This window comes from Phragmites australis, chromosome 15 (genome assembly GCF_958298935.1).
Source record: "Phragmites australis chromosome 15, lpPhrAust1.1, whole genome shotgun sequence".
NCBI classification, from domain to species: Eukaryota; Viridiplantae; Streptophyta; class Magnoliopsida; order Poales; family Poaceae; genus Phragmites; species Phragmites australis.
Window position 1 is genome coordinate 28122125 of NC_084935.1, and position 21414 is coordinate 28143538.

At 47.1% G+C, this 21414-nt stretch overlaps 1 protein-coding gene and 1 pseudogene across 1 annotated transcript; one reads left to right on the plus strand and one right to left on the minus strand.

Annotated features, from left to right (window-relative positions):
- Window positions 1-1254: 1254 nt before the first annotated feature.
- On the minus strand, window positions 1255-2712 carry LOC133892273 (probable glutathione S-transferase parA; annotated as a pseudogene).
- Window positions 2713-14266: 11554 nt separating this feature from the next.
- LOC133892408 (leucine-rich repeat receptor-like serine/threonine-protein kinase At1g17230) lies at window positions 14267-21081 on the plus strand. Its single transcript, XM_062333165.1, has 3 exons — window positions 14267-17708; window positions 17961-18357; window positions 20665-21081. Exons 1-2 carry the CDS (start codon window positions 14447-14449, stop codon window positions 18353-18355), a joined length of 3657 nt encoding a protein of 1218 aa, XP_062189149.1. The 5' UTR covers window positions 14267-14446; the 3' UTR covers window positions 18356-18357; window positions 20665-21081.
- The last annotated feature ends 333 nt before the right edge of the window (window positions 21082-21414 follow it).

A 21414-nucleotide genomic window follows, 5' to 3' on the forward strand; every position in this document is an offset into this window, starting at 1 on the left:
TCGACCAAGCCGAGAAGTTGCTACGCGTCAGTACGGGATACGGAATCCCGCACGAGCTTTCCTTCGCTGCCGCACCACCGCCCAACATCACGCTCACCGCTAGCTGGTACTTGGGCATGCAATGCCGGGGATCGCGTGCACTGGCTTTGATGCCAGATGTTAGCCCTGAAATCTTTTCCTCTCTCACACACATGGTGGTTCTCTCCGGCGATCGCTCAACGCACGCGAACACGAGGGGGATGAAGATCCACATAGGTTTTGGCGACGCAGCAACTTCCTTGTGTCTTGGCTTTTCTGTTAGATATATGCTCGACTGAATACAACGAATACATGATCTCAACTAGCCTACATGCACGCGGTAAGCAATAACTCGATCCGCTTTCTAAGCCATGCACGCACCATAACATGCAACTAAACATGCGTGATCCACTTGACCACTTCTACCTCCATGCAACTATAGACGTGTGCTAACACATGCAACACGCCATAATTCTTAAACATCTAAACAAACATGCATGACGTGGAAAACAGGAAATGCAACAAGATTAGACTCAACACCGATGACGTCGACCACGTTGAGCCTGTCGTCGATGAATCCGGTGCTCCGGACGATAGTGGTTATGCTCACGACATTGGTGGCGATGCTAGTTCCCTTCTTCAACAACATGCTGGGGTTCATCGGCGCCATGGGGTTCTGGCCCCTCTCCGTCTACTTTCCCGTCGCCATGCATATTGCACGGCTCAAGATCCAGCCCTGCGAGGCACAATGGTGGATGCTGCAGGTCATGAGCTTGTGCTACCTTCTCATCTCCGTCGACATCGGTGTCGCCTCAGTGAAGGACATCGTAGACAACCTCAAAGGAGCTGTGCCTTTTAGGACAATCTAAACTTCAAAAAGATGCTAACTAGGAATGAGACACCCTTACCTTAGATGGATCCTCCAAGGAATTCAAAAATAAAACCTTCCCCCTATGTTTTCAAAATCTGCGGTCGCCTTTGAGCTCTACTGTTCGGACACAGCGAGCTCTCTGTCTGAATAGAGCTCCCCGTTGAGAGGTACTGTTAATGGAGAGATTATCATAGGCGGTTCACATAATGAACCACCTGTGAAAATACCGCTTGTAGAAATAGAGCGCATGTGGAAATTAAATTTTACAGGCGGCCTAGAACCACACGGGGCCACAATCTACTACTCAGATGATTTGTCATATGAATCATTTGTATAAATGAAATTTAGGTGTCTCGAAAAATAGCTTATGTAGTAGTGTCCATGTCCACTCGGCCATGCTACTCGTACCCATAGAACATGGTCGAGAATGGCACGAGGGCGACGTCGAGGAGTCCCAACTCATCGCCGCCGAAGAACGTCTTGTCCCCAAGCACCACCTCTAGCCGCCAGAGGTGGCCAAGCTAGGAGCTCTGCCTTCGCTGCCTCACATCATCCGCCTCGTCTCGGCTCGTGAAGAACCTTGTCTGCACGTTGAACACCTATCACCATGATTCATGAAAAGGTTAGCAAAAAGGAATTGGCTGGGAAGTGAAAAGTATTGATTTTGTACTACTCAATATTTATTCTTTAATTGCCACTTCGCTACATTTATTTGAAGAATGGTACAAGTTTCATTTGGCTTACATCCTCCTAGTAGCATTTTCAACATGTTTGGTTTATGGCTAGATGGAATTGATGTAAACCTAAGAAAACAAAATTTGGTTGGAGCGGGTGCTTTATGTTAGGCACTTTGGTTAAGCCGAAAGATGTGGTTTTTGACAATGTAAAAGTTCAAATTACTATGCAAACCACTTATTGGATCCGTTTCTGGATACGGTGTTGTTACATAAGGAGGAGGAGTGGAGCACAATGCACACCACATGTCATCTTCTAAAGACAATCACAATGGACATATTCTCCAAAAATGGATGAAAATTTAGCAATAGATTATGTGTTTAATGTTGAATATTTGCTATTTGTTAAACCTCTGTTGTTGGTGGACAAGTGGAGCCTATGTGGCAGATGGATGTCTACAACAAACTATTGTAATAATTTACGGCTTAGTACATCGAAAGATGTAGATATTGGTATATTTTTATTATCTGAATAAAATAAAACTTCCTTTATCAACAATAAAAATAAAAAAGGTTACTATCAGTTTGAGATCATATACTGTACTGTGAGATCTTGTTATAGTTGTGTTTGCAACTAATTTTTTTATCAATTTTTTTAAAATAAGGATATGTAGTTTCTGAAAGTTAGCCAAAGTACCAAAGGGTGCATTGGAAATTTGTGTGAACAAAATAGTTTGTTTCATACTACTTTTGCTAACAATATGTACTAGTTTGTATCAAAGGCCCAAAAGGAGTTTAAAACCGGAGGCCTTTTTGCTGCCTTTCGGTCCACGAAGTCGGCCCAGAGCCTCGCATTCGCCCTCTCGACCGGGTCGGCCGGGAGGAAGCGGGCGCCACCCGTTTGGCTCCACACCTCATCAGCGTACTCCACGATGTTGATGGACCCGCAGATCGGACGGCCAAGGTGGACCAGGATTGGACGGAGCGGTAGACCGGGTTCATGCGCCGACACGGAGGTCCTCCTGGTCGGGCTTCGAACCCGACCCGCTTCTCCCGCAGCGCGACCAGCACCCGCATCCCGAGCTCGTTGCACCAGAGGTCCACGCACCGCACCTCCGCCTCCTGTTCCTCTTGGCTTGCCATCGCCATGGCCGGCCACGTCGAGCTCTTCGCCGGTTCTCCCTCTCCGAGTGTTTAATCCCAGGTCATTATCGAGGTGATTAGATGGTAATAGTGCGGTTAATGAGGCGGAGGATGGATTATATATGTAGGCGATTAATTCGAAGTTGGGTTAGCTGGAGATGCATGCATGGCCGATGCGATCACTGCTTGCGTACACGGCTGCTTGGCTGAATAATCAACAGTACTTTATCTTGCATCTCAGCTCTGTAAAGTTCTTGAGCTCGGTCGAATTTTACTTGATCATAATATATAACGGACAATTGTTGTTATTGCATGCTATCGACGAAATAATAATCGATCTTAATCTGGACATGTGATCGTGATTTATTGATGATTTAGTATTATATAGGGTGTTGCTGTCAAAGTTGCGAAGCCATCAACAACGACTGCTTCGAACGGATTTGGTAAACTATATGTGTATAGCTTGAAAGCGATACGATTGATGAGAATAGGAAATTAAAACCAAAGCTTGTACTAGTTAGTAGCTAGCCGTATATATGTACGTCAGGACATTCATGGAACAGAGATCTCTTTCTCTAGTGCCGACCATCATGGCATAGCATCATCGATCCATGGATCCGAACGTGCATATATGGTTGCCAAACGGAGAGCACAGCATGATCGAACACAAGGTAGGATGTCGATCAATTGCCAATGCTGAATTGTGCATGGGCCTCTTTCTCTCTCTAGTCTCTTCGCTGCACCATCACGCACCTATACGAAAGGAAAGGAAGAGGAGAAGAGAGAGGAGAGAGAATCCAGCATTGCCAATTTTCTGTGTCCTTGCATGATGAGGCTTGGAGACTTCTTGTTGAGTGTTGTCTCTGTGGAGGGAAAGTTGTGTAAAGTGCTCCTTGCCTTGTGTTGATGCATGTGACACTACAGGTAACATGACTAGTGAGATGTAAGAGAGAAAGACAGAGACCAAGCAAGGAACGATAGAGTCGCTAGACTAACATGCACCTCCACTGAACTCTCTCTCTCTCTCTCTCTCTCAGCCTCTCTCTCTCTCTCTCTCTGCAATCCTGTTGTGGGAGAACAGGAGGGCCTCATGTTTTGTTGGTGCCATGCTCATGCATGGCCCCTCCACCCACCCACCGTGTATGCACGGACTGTGATTGGTGATGGTACGTGCGCAAGCAGAGCCACCCGCTGGATTATCTTGCTGCTGCTTTCGCACCATCACGTACGTGCCATCACGAGAAATTGGAGAGAGGAGGTTCGGCAAAGATCAACTGTTGGCATCATCATGTGCCAAACCCAAACGGGTCCAAAACAGTGTCGTCGTCGCACACAAGACAGGAGCAAGTTTTACCAAATTCATAGGCGGAAATGCTTAACTGTTATACTGCTGCAAACATGCATGCTCATTCTAATTTGACGTTTCAGGGTTTGCTTCGATCGGTACTCGGATTTCCATGCGAAATGAGCTTGCTCATGACGAAAAGAATTGAAGTACGCATGCATGGGAAGAAAGGAAAAGAGCTTAAAATGATGATGGATTTGGCATGATGCTGAAGATATGAAAAAGTGAAGCTTTGCTAAGTTATTAGGTTTAAACGGCCTTACTGAGCTTTCCTAGCTAAAACCTTCTCAAGCTAGCTAACAGCTACTAGGCAGTTAAATTTACACAATATATCTAGCTAGCTTGCCTAACGAAGCAAGATCGATCACAGAAGTCCTCGCGAGAAGGGGTGAAGCTCCCATTGGAGCGCCCGGGCCATGGCCTACCTCGCCGCTGGTATTCTATCTCTTGTTTTCCTGTAGCTCCTATAAGTCACCAGTCATGGCCTATGTTCAACCTTAGACATGGCTCGGGTCTTGGGCTAGGTCTAGCTCCGCCCCTGCTAGTGAGTTAGGCTCTTGCTGTTTCCATATGACCGATCGCTCGCTCTAAGACTGATCGACGATGAGGCATCAATATAAACCAACCTAAACGATATGCTAAGTGCCGCATAGCTATCAGGTAGCCGACACGTAAATGTTTTCAATGAGAGAGATCGAGAGACGATGATTAACTCGACGTCAATTCTGAACGTGTTTAGGGGTACCTGTGTCTCTGCCCTGTCGTTTTAGGTGAAAGACCAATCTTGGTCTGAGATGCCGTTTTCGGTTCGTGGCGATGGTGAGGCTAGTCATATGTAGCGTCTCTTTTTGTGAATTTTTTAATAATATTATTTTTATTGTAAAATTATAAATATAATAGTTAAATTCAAAAAATTACAAAAATAGATACATGTTGGCACGTGAAATATCGACAAGGGACCTGTCGGTATTCCGCGTGTCGACAGCCTACGTGGCACTAAGCTCAAAGGCCTGTCGGCATGCGGAATACGGACCAAAGGCCTGTCGATGTTCCGCGTGCCGACAAGCATGTGGTAGGCTCAACAACGTCCGGTACCCTCTGGCACGAAGCACATCGAAACCCGTCGAGGCAACGCCGTGCCAACCGACGTAGATCGGACGTCAGCTCACCCGGGTCAACCCATGGTGGAACCGACTCCCAGTGCTCCATGAAGTATAGTAGCTTCGTGCCAACATCACTACACGTGTCCGCCTGCAATGCTTGAGAGACCACATTTAATAATAAGAATGAAAGTTAGTACAATAAAAAATCATCACGTACCATTGCATGGTATGCCGCCACCGGCTCCGTAGCGAACATGTCGGTGATCTCTGGCTCGTGCTACGATGGCTCTGGAGGCACTGGGAAGTACCTAACCCATGTCACCTAGTGGAACCAGCGCAAGTATGCGTCCTTCGTCCTAGGGTTGTAAGGCTCGCTGGGGACGTGGATGTGTGCAGCCCGTCCGCCCATTCATCCACCCATGCCTGCAACTTACTCCTCTAAGTTGCATCTTACACGATGCTCTGACCCTTTCGCAAGATGAAGTTACAATTATGGAACTTCAAACGTGAATAGTGTAAAACCTGTAACAAAAATACTTACAAGTGAGTGTTATCTGTCGGTCGTCATGGCAGGGGAAAGTGCAGGTGATACCTGAACTGCCTGAACACTCTGTCCGGGTAGTAGGGTTCGATCATGACGTCAAACACCAGCCGTCGCCACGTAAGCTAGAGAGCCTGGTCCCTGTGGCATAAGTTGGAGAGGCCAAGAGGCGCATGCGTCATGACTGCCTTGTAGTCGTATGGTGTCCAGCACACCCTATCTGCCTGTAGCTAGTCGAATGCGGCCACAAACTTAGGGTACAAAGATCGTGTCATCTCCGTCGCCCACCTCGGCTCCATGAAAAAGAAAAGTGTTAGGCATATAAGCATCATGAAACAACTGTATTAAAAGAAATGTATAACTTGTATTACTTACGTCGCGCTTGCACCAAAGCGAACCCATCACACGACATCCACCACATTGTGCAGGTCGAACACACTGTACACGTCGTACGAGCTTAGGTGAGGGCACCCTATGTCGAAGCGCTCATACGACCACAGGGTCAGGAGCAAAGGACAACCTGTGATCGACCCGGAGTCACTCCTCCTACTACCGACCTCGCATGACGCCCGGTACATCTACGCTAGGATCGTGGAGCCCCAACTGTACTAAGGGATCTGCTCTAGGGGGCTGACCGTAATATGCTGCGTGAAGAAGACGAACCACCTATCGAGGTGTCCACATGCGTGCTGGTAAAGAGGACCCACCCGAACAACCACGGCAGGTACGCCTCTAGGTGTCGTTGTACTCTCCAGTACTCTGACTCAGGCGTCAAATGGTCTGCCCGAAACTGCTGGACCCAATCCTTTGATGGACCGTGGGCCGTGTCAAAGACCACCTGCTTAGGCTGCTGACCCTCAGGGATGACTCCGTGGAACCTAGAGAGGAGCTCGTCCCTCCACTCAGCGTGCAAGTCTGACCCGAACACAATAGTCCCCGCCACATGCAATCCAAGTAGCATGGAGACGTCCTGCAACATGATAGTCATCTCACCTACGAGCAAGTGAAAAGTGTGCATCTCCGGCCTCCAGCAGTCGACTAGTGATGTCAGCAGTGCCCTATCAAGGGGAAATCGGGGGACTGATCCCTATTCGGGAAGAGTAGACGAGCCAAAGGAAGGAGACCCGATGCCCTCAACCTACGGAAAATAAAAAAATGTGAGTAAAATATCGAGTGATTTACAACAGCAAACATATAATGCATAGAGTTATTACCTCGTGATCCAATGCTGGTCAAGCCTCCAAAAGGTGTCCGGAGTACGTAAGCGCAATCACGGGTACAAGTCCGTGCCGTCCAAGTGGGTCCATGTGTCGCATCGATCACAGGGTAGATGAGTTCCATACCTAAAAGCAAAAAATATTCTACTACATAACATAATGAATACGATAAGCACATAGTAATGCAATGCAGAATATGCAAAATAAAAATTGGACACGAGAGAAATAAAACACAAAGAATAATGCATAATATCACATACTTAGGTTGTCCAGTAACTCCAAATAGTACATAATACAACATGCTCCAAATATTACAACACATACTCACGTTGTCTGAATATTACATAATACAACAGTGTGCCAACATTACAAGGCTTCAACACATAGACATATGAATATTACAAACATAGAGCATCATCTAATTAGTAATACAATATGGAAATAGTCACGTCTTGCTTCAAATAATAGTCTCGTTCGAAGGATTTTTCTTCTTCTTTAGCTGGCGTACCGGGACATGCCTAACCTTCTCGCCTGACACCAAAGTGTCTACCTAATACTGCTCATACTGCCCCCTCGAATGTGGACCTCTGCATACCAGACACTCCTTGCGGGGACGTGCTCCCTCAGCATCATCCATATCGTTTCTTATATGCCGAGTGTTGTGTCGTCCCTTTGTGTTGACCTTGCTGCTTGGATCTAGAATCCAAAACGGATGATTTTTAGGCTGCTTCGTGAAGTCCTTCACCACTCGCCACCCAAGCAACTCGCCGGACCAAGTACTTTCTACCGCTTCCTTACAGTAGTACGATGCCACAAAATACTCTGACTCAATGCTACCCTTCGCGCAACAAGCTAGCACATGAGAGCTAGGCAAATACATTCGTGATGGCTTGTTGCAAGTGCACTCGCACTTGTTGTCCACTGGCCACAACTTGTATTCTATTCTAATTTCTTGCCTTCTGATACCCATTCCTCCCTTGTCATGCAACATCACCTCGAAGACGTGCTGACGGTTACCAACAATATGAACTTTGTGTGACTGACCCTTTCCGCTCTTCTCTTCTATGTAAGACGTCTTTTTGTTAAAATCCTCTTTTTGTTGCACAGATTTCAACCTCCATAGTTTGGTGGTGATCTATCACAGTTCTAGTGATCCTCAAGTGCTATATTCCAGTAAGTGATTTCAATTTTGTTTTATAATTTTTTTTTCATCAGCGAAAAGACCAAAATTCTATTTTTTTTGTTTTTTTCCCTCTGCTATATAGGTCTCACATATCAGTGAAAGAAAATTTCAGAATTAGATATTTTGTTCCCCTCCAAAATTCATAAAATTTACCAAAATTTTAATCTCTAGTTTCAGTTGCTCGCTGTTAAGATATATCTCCTGCTTGTAAAGATATTGTAGAATAGAATCGTGCCTAAGTCAATCACGTTGACAGCATTGTGAACAACTTCTTGTTGTATTCTGTTTGCCGATTCTACTGTTTAGGATCCGGCACGCTAATATAAATAGCACAGAGCGCCGGCCCTTGAGAGTTGCGCGATCCCAAAACCAATCTCTAGCTTACTATCGTTTTACACTCGCCAGTAGGATTATATTGCTAGTCGTCGTAGTTGTAACTTGTCAGTTGTAACCTAGGCTAGAAAATTGTGTAGATTCTATAACAAATGTATGGTTGTAGCTTGTGTTGCACAAATGAACTCGCCAGGTCGTTTAAACCTAAGAGGAAATTTGGAAATTAGAACTAGTTCCACCGCAAAGTTTGCGTATTTGAAAGAACAAAGTCATTGGATGTCTCGTTGATATTTGGGATCAGGACCACATATTAGTCTCGAAGCTAGTTGTATTTTTCAAAATTGCAAGCTTTAGAAAGTTCGGTTGGATACCCATCCTATATATATCGAGCAAACTCTCGGAACCAAAAATAAGCTGAAAAGAAAAGGGAAAAGTGAAATGCAAAGCCCCCTGCTGAATCATTTCAGGTGTGACATCGGTTGAGGCAGTGGAGCTCATAATTCTTGGCAATTGAGAAGGATAGATCATCATAGATGACTAGTGCTGGGCACTCGCTCGCCTGAGTGGACACCTCCAATGAGAGGGTCAGTGGTTACAATCAACAGGCCAAGGATGAGGTCTCTCTTCTCCTGCATTGCTTGCCCTCTTGCTCGTTGGTGCGTCGTCAGTAATAACAGTGCCACATCGACCTTGTGCAAGTGCAGCAACGTCTATCTACAAGGATATGCCAAGGTGCACTAGTTCCCGGTTGTTCAACCAATCCCATTATTGAGTTAGGCATAGACTCAATATATACCTAATCTGTCGATACCGTGTGTATATGCATCGTCAGAGATGATCAAACTTTTCGTCTGTACTTGAGAATTGAAGAACAACACAGTTCTTGATAACTTTATTTAGGTTTCATGCATGCATGCATGTATCGGACACAATCGCAAAGATGTATATAGGATATGCTAGCTCTAAGCTTTGTTGCAGAGGGCCTAACTTTCTGTGTCAGAACAGCCAAAGTATCTCGGCCGAACAGGACTATTGCTTCAACCTATTCTTTGTTTACAGAAAAGAATTGTTTCATCTAAAAGATGCCAAAGATGGAATGGATTGACCTCACTAAACAAATTAGTAGCTCCAAGATACTCCTGCTGATCAAGCTCACACCTGGACAACTGCCTCACTGTTCACCGATTTCAGGCACCGAGTCTCATGCATATAATCAGTCAACTGTTGAATCATCTGCATGATCCAAAATTTCTTGGCCTACCATGCATGCATCAGCGACGTGTGATCATATGTCATCACAGTTTTATTTTATGCTTGTTCTCAGCAAAGCCAGTCAAATACCAATGGCAGGCTAAGGCTTACATACATATAACCTAAAGAAATTAAAATAAAGTAATATGCAAGAACAAGTGGCCGGGTGTACAGAAACCATGTGATGAGGTGACCAACCTTGCAAGCATGTCTTGACCTCAGCATGTGAATTTAGACGGTGGTTGTGTCCATTGCCGCCGATTAAAGTATTCCCGTGCTTGCATATAAGGCCAAAATGGGACCAAATTCCAAATTGCGTCGAGGATTTGAAATAGGAGCTAGATCGAGTACGATCACAAGATCTGAATTCTAAAATTAAATTGTTCGATTAAATATTGCATGATGTGATCGCTCCCTGAGTCACTTGTGATTCAGTGACTGCTTAGGATTTGATGTAAAATTCGGCGGCCTTTGCGTGTAGCCAGCTTTAGGTAACTCAAACCGACACGACATGAAACGTAGCAAGCTATATGGGGTTGAAATGACAGGCAACTGCCTACTTAATCGGCCAAACTTAATTGATAATTAGTTGGTCTTTTTTATGAATTCTTCGAAAAATGCAAACCCAAAAAGTCAGCTTGATTTTAAGATTTCCCTTTAAAGTTGTTTTATTACCAAAAACACCCTAATAAAGTAATCTCTAAGAGAAATCGCAAAATTAGATTGACTTTTAGGAACGAGTTTTTTTGCATTTTTCCCTTCTTCCCATAAATTATGGTTGACTTATTTTGTAGCCAACTACTGTTATCCAGTAGTTTTGAACAGTACAAGCTTGTGAATAATCAGTAAGCATAGATGTGCTAGAAGTTCATTGTAAATCAGGTTTAAAATTTGTGGCTGTGATTCTTCTTCTCGTTCATTTTGGGAGGGAAAGAGAGATTTTTTTTTATCAACCACACCGGGCGCATTACAATCTTTGAGCACTATGTCGTCATTGCAAGAAGGAACACGCCAGATATTCATGTTTCTACTACTAAAGTTCCCGACATGCAGTTGCAGATCCAAAATCATGAAATAGGAGTAAATCTTCCTCTTCTTCCTCCTCCTTTCTCTTCCTTTCTCTCTTTTCATCTTCTATGCCCAAAGATATAAGGGGGAAGGGGCTCCCGTGTGAACCGGGGTACCTCTTGTGGATCCGTCACTTCCTACATATCTCCTAGTAAGTTTTTGCACAACAAATAAGGTTTACTTCATAGTAGATTGGAGGGGTTGTCTACATCTCATAACATGTGACTGTTTTTTCAGGAGAAACTGAAAATTTTGCTAAGAAGCATGCCATGCGGTTTGGCCTCGCGATACGAGAAGGTGTAGACGTGAGTGGAGCACGGATCTTCAAGCAAGCTCAGTGATGAAGAATTCGACTGAAATCTCCCAGGAAAAAGAGAGAGAAAATGACAGATGTCTAACGTTCCCGTTTGTCTAAAAAACCAATAGTAAACTTCATGCTACAGATAAGCTGACGTGATTATGTGAAATCAATATTAAACATTCAACTTAAAAATCTTACTCTTTGTAAGTTATGGGAAAAATTGATTTCATGGCCACGAGATAAACTTCAAGAACATAAAACTTGTATGCATCGTTGAAATCGGTCACATACACATATACAAACCTAAAAGTGTTGGGAATCTCTATACTCTAAAGGCCGTGACTTTGCCCATCGGCGATTGGTCCAGGTGTTCCGATATTGATGGCTAGATGTGGCGGAACGTCTAGGCCGTTGATCAACGTCGAGGCAAAGAAAAAGGAAGAAAAAAAAGGGCGTTCAAATCTTGCACCTACTCGGCCCTGTAGAACCTTTGTCCGTCAAAGCTCAGAGAAATCTAGACCAATCGGTTGAGGAACACTAAAATAGATATATTTGGTCAGTAGGAGATAACATCTGTCACTGCTCATCGGAAGCTAAAAGGCAAACAACAAGCTCCAGATCTATAACGAGGTAAGCTCCTCTTCGTGGTGGAGATCGTCCGACGCCGATGACTTCCGAGCTAATTTCCTCGCCGATGTGGATGAGCTTGTGGGCAATAACCAGTTCGACGTGGGCGGTGGAGTCCTTCTGGATAGCGGAACAACATCCTTGCCGGCACCGGCATCTCACCTTTGGCAAAAGAAAAGAAACTGTTGCTCTAGAATTTACCGCGCACACACAACCCTTCTCGTGGTTGGATCTCGCTGGATCCGTAGCCACTAGTCTTTGCCTTCCGCCATTGCCTCTCGTCGGTCTCGTCGCCGCTAGCCTCTACCTTCCGTCATCGCCTCCGCATAAAGGTCTTGACTTTGCCCATCGGCGATTGGTCCAGGTGTTCCGATATTGACGGCTGGATGTGGCGAAACATCTCGGCTGTTGATCAGCGTCGGGGCAAAGAAAAAGGGGAAAAAAAAAGGGCGTTCAAATCCCGCACCTACTGGACCCATTGTGTAGAACCTTTGTCCGTCAAAGCTTAGGAGAGAAATCTAGACCAATCGGTTGAGGAACACTAAAATAGATATATTTGGTCATTAGGAGATAACATCTATCACTGCTCATCGAAAGCTGAAAGGCAAACAACAACCTCCAGATCTATAATGAGGCAAGCTCCTCTTCATGGTGGAGATCGTCCGACGCCGACAACTTCTAGGCTAATTTCCTCTCCGACATGGACGAGCTTGTGTGCAAATAACTGGTTCCAACGTGGGCGGCGGTGTCCTTCTGGATAGCAGAACGACATCCTTGCCAGCACCGGCATCTCGCCTTTGGCAAAAAAAAAAAAAACTACTGCTCTAGAATCTACTGCACATGCACAACCCTCCTCGTGGTCGGATCTCGCCGGATCCGTCGCCGCTAGTCTTTTCCTTCCATCATTGACTCTTGTCAGACTCGTCGCTACTGGCTTCTACCCTCCGCCATCGCCTCCACATAAGCTTGACCCCAAACTGGGCTCCAATAGTGAGATAACCCCTTCCTATTTCTTTCCTCCTTCTCCGGATAGCCCCGTCGCCAATCCGTGTTGTTGCCACCGTCGTCGCAACTGAGAGCGACAGAGGGAAGGAGAGGTGAGGGAAGGGAGAAATTGAGAGAAAGCACAACCATGGATGCCGTTATTCATGCCCATGCCATTGTGGATTCCACGACCGTTGTGGATGACATAGCCCGCACCACCGTTGGTGACCTCGCACATGTCGTTGTGGATGCCACCATTGTCGTGGCCCACGCGCCCCTTATCCCATCACGAGATGGGACAGCGTGGATGCCCTACTACGGGAGGAGGATGGGGTCGGCATGGCACGAGAATAAGGGCTCAGTGCTGGGAGAGGGCGGCGTGCGATAGCGACACGTGACTGGATGGCACCTCTAGGCGGTGCACACAAGACGATGACCACATTAGCGATGAGCTCCTCTCCTCAAGGGAGACCTCCCCCTCCCCGCCCCAACCTCCCCCTCGGACCCGCCACCCGATGCCTCCAAGAACCTGGGCCGCATCTCGCGCGGCCACCTTGGCTTGCTCGTTGCACTCCACGAAGGCGATAGGAAGCTCCTTGCTCGCGGCGGAGGAGGGGGAGACTAGCACAAAGGGGAACGGGGAAGAGAAGAGGCTGAGGAAGTGGTCAGGGGTGCCGAAAGTTGGGGCCGACCGGTGGCATCCATGGAGGTGGGGGATCGGTTAGCGAGGGCCGACGGGGTCATGAGGTGGGCCAAACCCAAGCTGATCCCATGTTTTATGTGTTGTGGGTGAAGGGGGTGGAAGCCGGTCTGGGCAAGACCAAAAAGGCCTCCTGGAACTTAGCCTAGGTTATGTTGGCCCTATCCATCCAAAAAAAAGAAAGAAAAAAGTCTTCAATTTACAGATAAGCTCCCAAGTTTTTTATAAACTCCATATAAATCCTAAAATTTTTTATACAAACATAGATCTTAGATTTATGGCACAAACAATTGCGAGCGATATCACTTTCTGATGATTAACATTAGGTGAAAAAGTACCACCTAAATAATTTCGATGTAGGATATTATTTTAGTAAATTTAACATTTAAAGGTGTATAGGTAAAAAAACGTGTACATATAAAAATACATAGATATAATATAACGCAAGTTCTAAAGTCTTTACCAACATGGAATATTGATTGTGATTACTGGTAACTTGCATACGCTAATATTTTTAGATGTTTCTACCATTTACATTCTCACATTTTTTTACCTCGCTACAACCTTTACAAAATTATCAAACGAACTTACTGCGATACTGATCTCCATAGCTTACTTTCTATACTTTTGTACTGTATCAGCACCATACATACAATCTGCGTACCAACGGGATGCAAGCTTTCTAGTCATTTTTTGATGTAGTATTTATAGACGTATAATAAGAAGTTGTGAGTATGTTGTGTGTTTATAATGGTGTGTGACTTTGTAATGGAAAAACAAAAATGCTACCTTTTTAGTAATAGGAACTACCTCTTAGTAGTGGTAAATATAGATAGTGGTGTGGGTGTTTGTCACATTGTAATGGAAAAAAAAACCAAAAGCGCTGGCAGGCTTTTAACGGCTGTTTTCGTACCTCGATCACGGAAAAGGTGGCTTTCGGCGACGACCCTCACAAACACCCGTACTGTTGCCGCGTACACGTACTCGCGTCGACGCGTACGGCACTCAGCCACCATCTGCGTCCCTGACCGTGGCCCCGGGACACCTGCGCACAACCTGCTCGACGGAATGCCAGCGCCAGCGGTCAATGCCGTCGCCAGCGCGGTTGACCCCGGCGCGGGCGCGCGCCTCCACAGTGCTCGCCCTGCTTAAAGCTCCTCGATCTCTCCTTGCTCCAACAGTTCCACTCACTCGCCACCACCACCATCCTGTTGCGCGACCAGTGCCGCCCACCTCGCCCCCCCAGCCCGCGCATGGCTCCCTGGCCCCTGGATTCGGTGGCTTCCTAGTGGCTAGTGGGTGGGGGGACGGCTGCTCTGTCCATGGCACTCTGTTTCTTGGTCTTGTCCTAGTGCGATTCTTGCCGTGCTTCTCGAGGCTCGAGCTCTTGGAGGTACGGTCCTTGCCGCGTCGTAGTGTGATGACGGCGGCAATGGCGTCGGCCGTGGCGCGGTTCTTGCTCCCGTCAGTGCTTCTCTTTGCCGTCTTCGCCACGGCGTCGGGGGCCGAAGAGGTGGAGGGCAGGGCGGCGGCGCTGCAGGAGTTCAAGCGCGCACTGCTGGACGTGGACGGGCGTCTCTCGAGCTGGGGCGCGGGAGCCGACCCGTGCGTGTGGGCCGGCATTGCCTGCTCCGGCGGCGGCGAGGTGACCGGCGTCACGCTCCACGGCCTCAACCTCCACGGCGCGCTCTCGGCCGCCGTCTGCGCACTCCCGCGCCTCGCCGTCCTCAACGTCTCCAAGAACGCGCTCTCCGGCCCTGTCCCCGCCGGCCTCGCCGCCTGCCGTGCGCTCGAGGTCCTCGACCTCAGCACCAACGCCCTCCACGGCACCGTCCCGCCGGAGCTCTGCGCCCTTCCGGCCCTGCGCCGGCTCTTCCTCAGCGAGAACCTTCTCTTCGGCGAGATCCCCGCGGCCATCGGCAACCTCACCGCCCTCGAGGGGCTCGAAATCTACAGCAACAACCTCACCGGCAAGATCCCCACTTCCATCCGTGCGCTCCAGCGTCTCCGCATCATACGCGCGGGGCTCAACGACCTCTCCGGCCCCATCCCCGTCGAGCTCACCGAGTGCGCGAACCTCGAGGTGCTCGGGCTGGCGCAGAACAACCTCGCCGGCACGCTGCCCAGGGAGCTCTCCCGCCTCAAGAACCTCACCACATTGATCCTGTGGCAGAACGCCCTCTCCGGCGAGGTCCCTCCGGAGCTCGCGAACTGTACCAGCCTCCAGATGCTCGCCCTGAACGACAACGCCTTTACCGGCGGCGTCCCGAGGGAGCTGGGGGCGCTGCCGTCGCTCGCCAAGCTATACATTTACCGGAACCAGCTCGACGGTACCATCCCACCGGAGCTCGGGAGCCTGCAGAGCGTACTGGAGATTGACCTCTCGGAGAACAAGCTCATCGGCGTCATCCCCGGCGAGCTCGGCAGGATACCGACGCTCCGGCTACTCTACCTCTTCGAGAACCGCCTGCAAGGTAGCATCCCGCCGGAGCTTGGCCAGCTGAGTAGCATACGAAGGATAGACTTGTCCATCAACAACCTCACCGGCACAATTCCGGTAGAGTTTCAGAACCTGAGTTGCTTGGAGTACTTGGAGCTCTTCGACAACCAACTCCATGGCGCCATCCCTCCTTTGCTGGGGGCCAACAGCAACCTCTCGGTGCTGGACTTGTCGGACAACCAGCTGACGGGGAGCATCCCTCCTCACCTCTGCAAGTACCAGAAGCTCAGCTTCTTGAGCCTCGGGTCAAACCGCTTTGTCGGCAATATTCCTCCAGGAGTGAAAGCTTGCAGAACTCTGACCCAGCTCCGGTTGGGGGGCAATATGCTGACCGGAAGCCTGCCCATCGAGTTGTCGTTGCTTCAGAACCTGACATCGCTTGAAATGAACCAGAACCAATTCTCTGGGCCGATACCGCCTGAGATTGGCAAGTTCAGGAGCATTGAGAGGTTGATCTTGTCCAACAATTACTTTGTTGGACAAATCCCTGCCAGCATTGGCAAACTGGCGGAGCTTGTCGCCTTCAACATTTCATCGAACCAGCTCACGGGACCGATTCCCTGGGAGCTGGCACGATGTACAAAGCTTCAGAGGCTTGACCTCAGCAGAAACTCCCTCACTGGAGTAATTCCTCAGGAGCTTGGTGCTCTAGTGAACCTGGAGCTGCTGAGACTCTCTGACAACAGTCTGAATGGAACCATTCCGAGCAGTTTTGGAGGCCTTTCACGGCTCACTGAGCTGCAGATGGGAGGGAACCGTCTGTCTGGTCGTGTCCCGATTGAGCTTGGCGAGCTCACTGCCCTTCAGATTGCTTTAAATGTCAGTCACAACATGCTGTCTGGTGAGATCCCGACGCAGCTAGGCAACCTGCGCATGCTGGAGTACCTGTACTTGAACAACAATGAACTTGAAGGAGAAGTTCCTTCCTCATTCAGTATGCTTTCGAGCCTCATGGAGTGTAACCTTTCTTACAATAATCTCATCGGGCCACTTCCCAGCACCCCGTTGTTCGAGCACTTGGATAGCAGCAATTTCCTTGGGAACAATGGCCTTTGTGGTATCAAAGGGAAAGCCTGTCAAGGTTCAACAGTGTCATCCTATTCAAGCAAGGAAGCAGCACAGAAGAAGCGCCTTCTCAGGGAGAAGATCATCAGCATTGCCTCCATTGTTATTGCATTGGTTTCATTGGTGCTGATTGCAGTCGTTTGCTGGGCCTTAAGAGCCAAGATACCGGAGCTTGTATCAAGTGAAGAGCGCAAGACTGGGTTTTCCAGTCCTCACTACTTCATGAAGGAACGGGTGACCTATCAGGAGCTTATGAAAGCCACCGAGAGCTTTTCAGAGAGTGCTGTTATCGGAAGGGGTGCTTGTGGTACAGTCTATAAGGCCGTCATGCCTGATGGCCGGAAAATTGCAGTGAAGAAGCTGAAGTCTCAAGGGGAAGGTTCCAACATCGACAGAAGCTTCCGAGCAGAGATAACCACTCTTGGAAATGTCCGGCACCGCAACATTGTCAAGCTGTATGGCTTCTGCTCCCACCAGGACTCTAATCTTATCCTGTATGAGTACATGGCAAATGGCAGCCTTGGAGAGTTGCTTCGTGGCAGTGCCTATCTACTGGACTGGGACACACGTTACCGGATTGCTATGGGGGCTGCTGAAGGCCTGCGGTATCTGCATAGCGATTGCAAACCACAGGTCATTCACCGTGATATCAAATCGAACAACATACTGCTCGATGAGACGATGGAGGCTCATGTGGGGGACTTTGGTTTGGCAAAACTTATTGACATTTCCAACTCCAGAACAATGTCTGCTGTTGCTGGTTCATATGGCTATATTGCGCCAGGTTAGATCTATTACTCCACCACTGTGTTAGGGATTGCACATTAAAGTTTAGTCTGCTCTGTGTAAACACCTAGTGATACTTGATTTCATATACGATAGCAATGCGCACGAAGTTGGATGTGTTTTTGAAGGTTGCCACATATAGTTGCACATGGTAGTTTGCTGAGCCATTTTTGCCAACAGTAGGCTATCAAGTTAAGTTTCTTAAGCACTATGTATGGCTTCTAATGATGTGCTTCTTGTTGTGATGCAGAATATGCCTTCACCATGAAGGTCACTGAAAAATGTGATGTTTATAGTTTTGGGGTGGTTTTGTTAGAATTATTGACTGGGCAGTCTCCAATTCAGCCTCTTGAGAAAGGAGGAGATCTTGTCAATTTTGTAAGGAAGATGATGACCAGTATGACACCGAATTCGGAAGTGTTTGACAGCAGATTGAATCTGAACTCGAAGAGAATTGTGGAAGAAATGTCCCTGGTCCTAAAAATTGCATTGTTCTGCACCAATGAGTCGCCATTTGACAGGCCTACCATGAGGGAAGTCATATCCATGCTGATCGACGCTAGAGCGTCCTCCTATGACTCATTTTCATCGCCAGCATCGGAGGCGGCTCTAGCAGTAGCAGATGATTCTTCTTTGAAACTTTAGAGGTGAGTCAAGTTACCTCATTCTTTTGTTAAAGAATTCAGAACAAGCATTCTATCATTGCCTTTGCCCATGCTTATTTTCATATTCGGAACTAAAGGTATCTTGTAGCTACTATATTGTTCACTAAATCAATATGCCATTAATTTATGACTACCTGATAGCCCAACCTGATTTAATGTAGACCAGCCATTTGCTAATTTGAGACATATGATAGCTGGTTATTAGTAGGAATATAAAGTCATTATCTTTTACGTATAGGTTGTTTGAGTTATTATCCTATACTTCTTTATAGACTTTATATATTATCCTCAGATACTACCATTAAATATAAGCTATTATTCTTAATATAATATCACAGTTAAGTTTTTCTTCTCGAGACGCCGCAACTCACCCAAAACCCAAAAAAAATCGACGGCTTCCTTCCTCTGTTGGCTCTCTCTCTCTCCCTCTCTCGTCGGTAGACTCGCTTCGTTGCCCGCCGCTGCCTCCATCGCCCTCCGGGATCCGCCTCTTCCCCTAGTCGCCGTCTCCCTGCTGCACATGTCGGGCGCCGCCGTCGTCTCTGCCGCACCAGACGTCGCCGCCGGTCTCCTCTGCGTCGCCCGGGTCTACGCGCGAGCCGCGCACTCGTCATCGCATCTGCCACGTTGCCAATCGTGCTCACCGCGCCGCCGCCCGCTCTCCTCGTGTGCGCTCGCCGGCCCCGCTCGCTCGGTCGAGCCTCCCGTGCGTCGTCGTCGTCCGCCGGTCTCCATCGCGCTGGCTCGTCCCGCTGGATCCACGCCTACAAGCCGTCGGTCGACCCGCAGATGCCGCGGGCGCGTGCTCCTCTCCAGCGGCTGCTCCTCGACCGGATTGCTCTTCGCCCGCCCGCCGCCTGGCTCCTTTGCCGCCGGTTGCTCCGCTGACCGTCCTGCTCTTCTGCAAGCGTCCGCCGCTCTCCCTTGCCACCGGCTCTCTCGCTGTCTCCCCCGACGACTCCATCTCCGCGGAGCTGGGCGGCGGCGGAGACCTCGATCTCCCCGGAGTGTTGCGTGGCCGTCCACTCGCCGCAGGTGTTCCGGCACACGAAGGTGTACACGCCCATGCCTGCGGGTCGCTGGTTCCCTACTTACGGTGCGACGACAGAGGAGGGAGCGGAGGCTGGGGGGATTGAAGAATGGAGACTGAGACTACCCTAACCTTATGCCATTCATTTCTTTTCTTTTTAATTTCCCTATTTGTTCTTATTCTCTTTATTTTTTCTTATCTTCAACGATTTCTTTTCAAATGGATTTGTAAAAAAAAAAAGATAATCCTGTACTCGAGAAAATGATCTTAAAAATCTTTATAACGAAAACTATAAAAAGAAGTCATTGAAGTACCAAGGAAACGAGTCCACGAAGTGAATCCCTTGAGAATGCCCTGATGGCTATGTTGGGCCATCTTTTCAATGAGCCAAATTGTTGGTCTGCTAAGTATTGCTGCTTACTAGCTTTTGCACAGTGCACGCTTCTGTTTATATTCACACCCGAGGCTTAATTCTAGTAACATAGCTTATTATGCTCCTCTAATTCTAAGGTGTAGGGTTCTGATGTTGTTTGTTAGTAGTCTCGTATTGAAGTTTTTTGCTACGTCTAGCTTTATTCTTTATTTTCTACTGTATTCACATTCAAGTCTCAGTCTTACTTTGAGTTCTTTTATATCGTGTGAGCCTATATATTCTTTGGTCTATTTGTCAATTTCTTTTTTGGTTAACTAAAAAATTATATCTTTGTTTAGCTAATCATTTCCTATCATTATTGCTGCAACTGTGTCATCTAGGTTTTTTCGTAGTTTTAGTGATAACTTTTGTTGTCTTGTTACTCATTATCGCTTTATTGCGATTCCTAACCAAACGCATTATTTTGTTGTCATCATCATTATTGTACTCATGTGCTTTGCTCTACACTTCTTTGGCTTGATTCGACCAAAGCTACACTCTACGACGGCTTTAAATTTACAATTTTGAGATATATTTTGTCTAAATTTATTAGTCACTTCTTTCGAATGCAACGCTATTATATACACCTTACATTTTAAAGGGGTGTTAGGAATATAATCTTTATCCTTTACGTATAGGTTGTTAGAGTTTTTATCTTGTACTTCTTTTATATATTGCCCCAAAGGTTATTATTAAATATAAGTTGATATTCTAACAGTTAGAACTACAAAATATATGCATTACCACCCAATTTTAAGCCTAATTAGAAAAAAAAATAGTAATGTTGCTTTGATTCGTCACTACTGGTCAGAAACCATGCTCACCAGTGAGTATTTTTTTTTTCCAGGCTAGTATCGATGATATTTTTACCAGCCATGTATCAAGGGAGTATTCCCCGCTGAAATGAGTTCATGGCTGAAGACTATCTAGTGTGTGTGCTATTGAGCTGCAAGAAGTTGTTGGATATAACCTGATTTCTGATGGAAAAGAGATCTGTCTTCCTGATCAAGATTAACCACCAGTTGAAGCTTTGAAGCATTTCAAGTGAAGTTGTTCACTCCTACCTCAGCTAGTGCTCTTTCAATGGAGACAGATACCTTTTGAGTGTTCCTTTTCTGTAACACAGGCAGATAGGTTCAGTTCAGCAAACCATACAAATTCACTTAGTACTTGCTTGATATAGTAGCATTGCACGTACTAGATAGACCATAATTTGCCTATGATAAATAATAACAAATTAACCTCTGGATTAGTTATTTTCTCATTTTGACTTGCTACTCACTGTAACATGGTAAAAGTGGGTTACCATGTATGGACAAGCCTGCCGCTGCAGCCTCCTCAGTACTAAAAGTCGCTGCCTTGACCATCCTTTTCAGCTCCTGTTGGGTTTGACTTGGTGTCCTGCAACCTGCAAGCATGTCATCAAACGCACACAAAATTAGGTACTCCTGCAAGCTCTTGATAAAAGTGTGCTGGCCTGATCCATGCTGCCACGGCTCAAAGGCAGGTTGGAATGCACTTGCTGCTTTTTTTATCAGACTGTCAGCAACAGCAAGCAACACCTAACAAATAACTGTTCACTGAACAATTCACGACT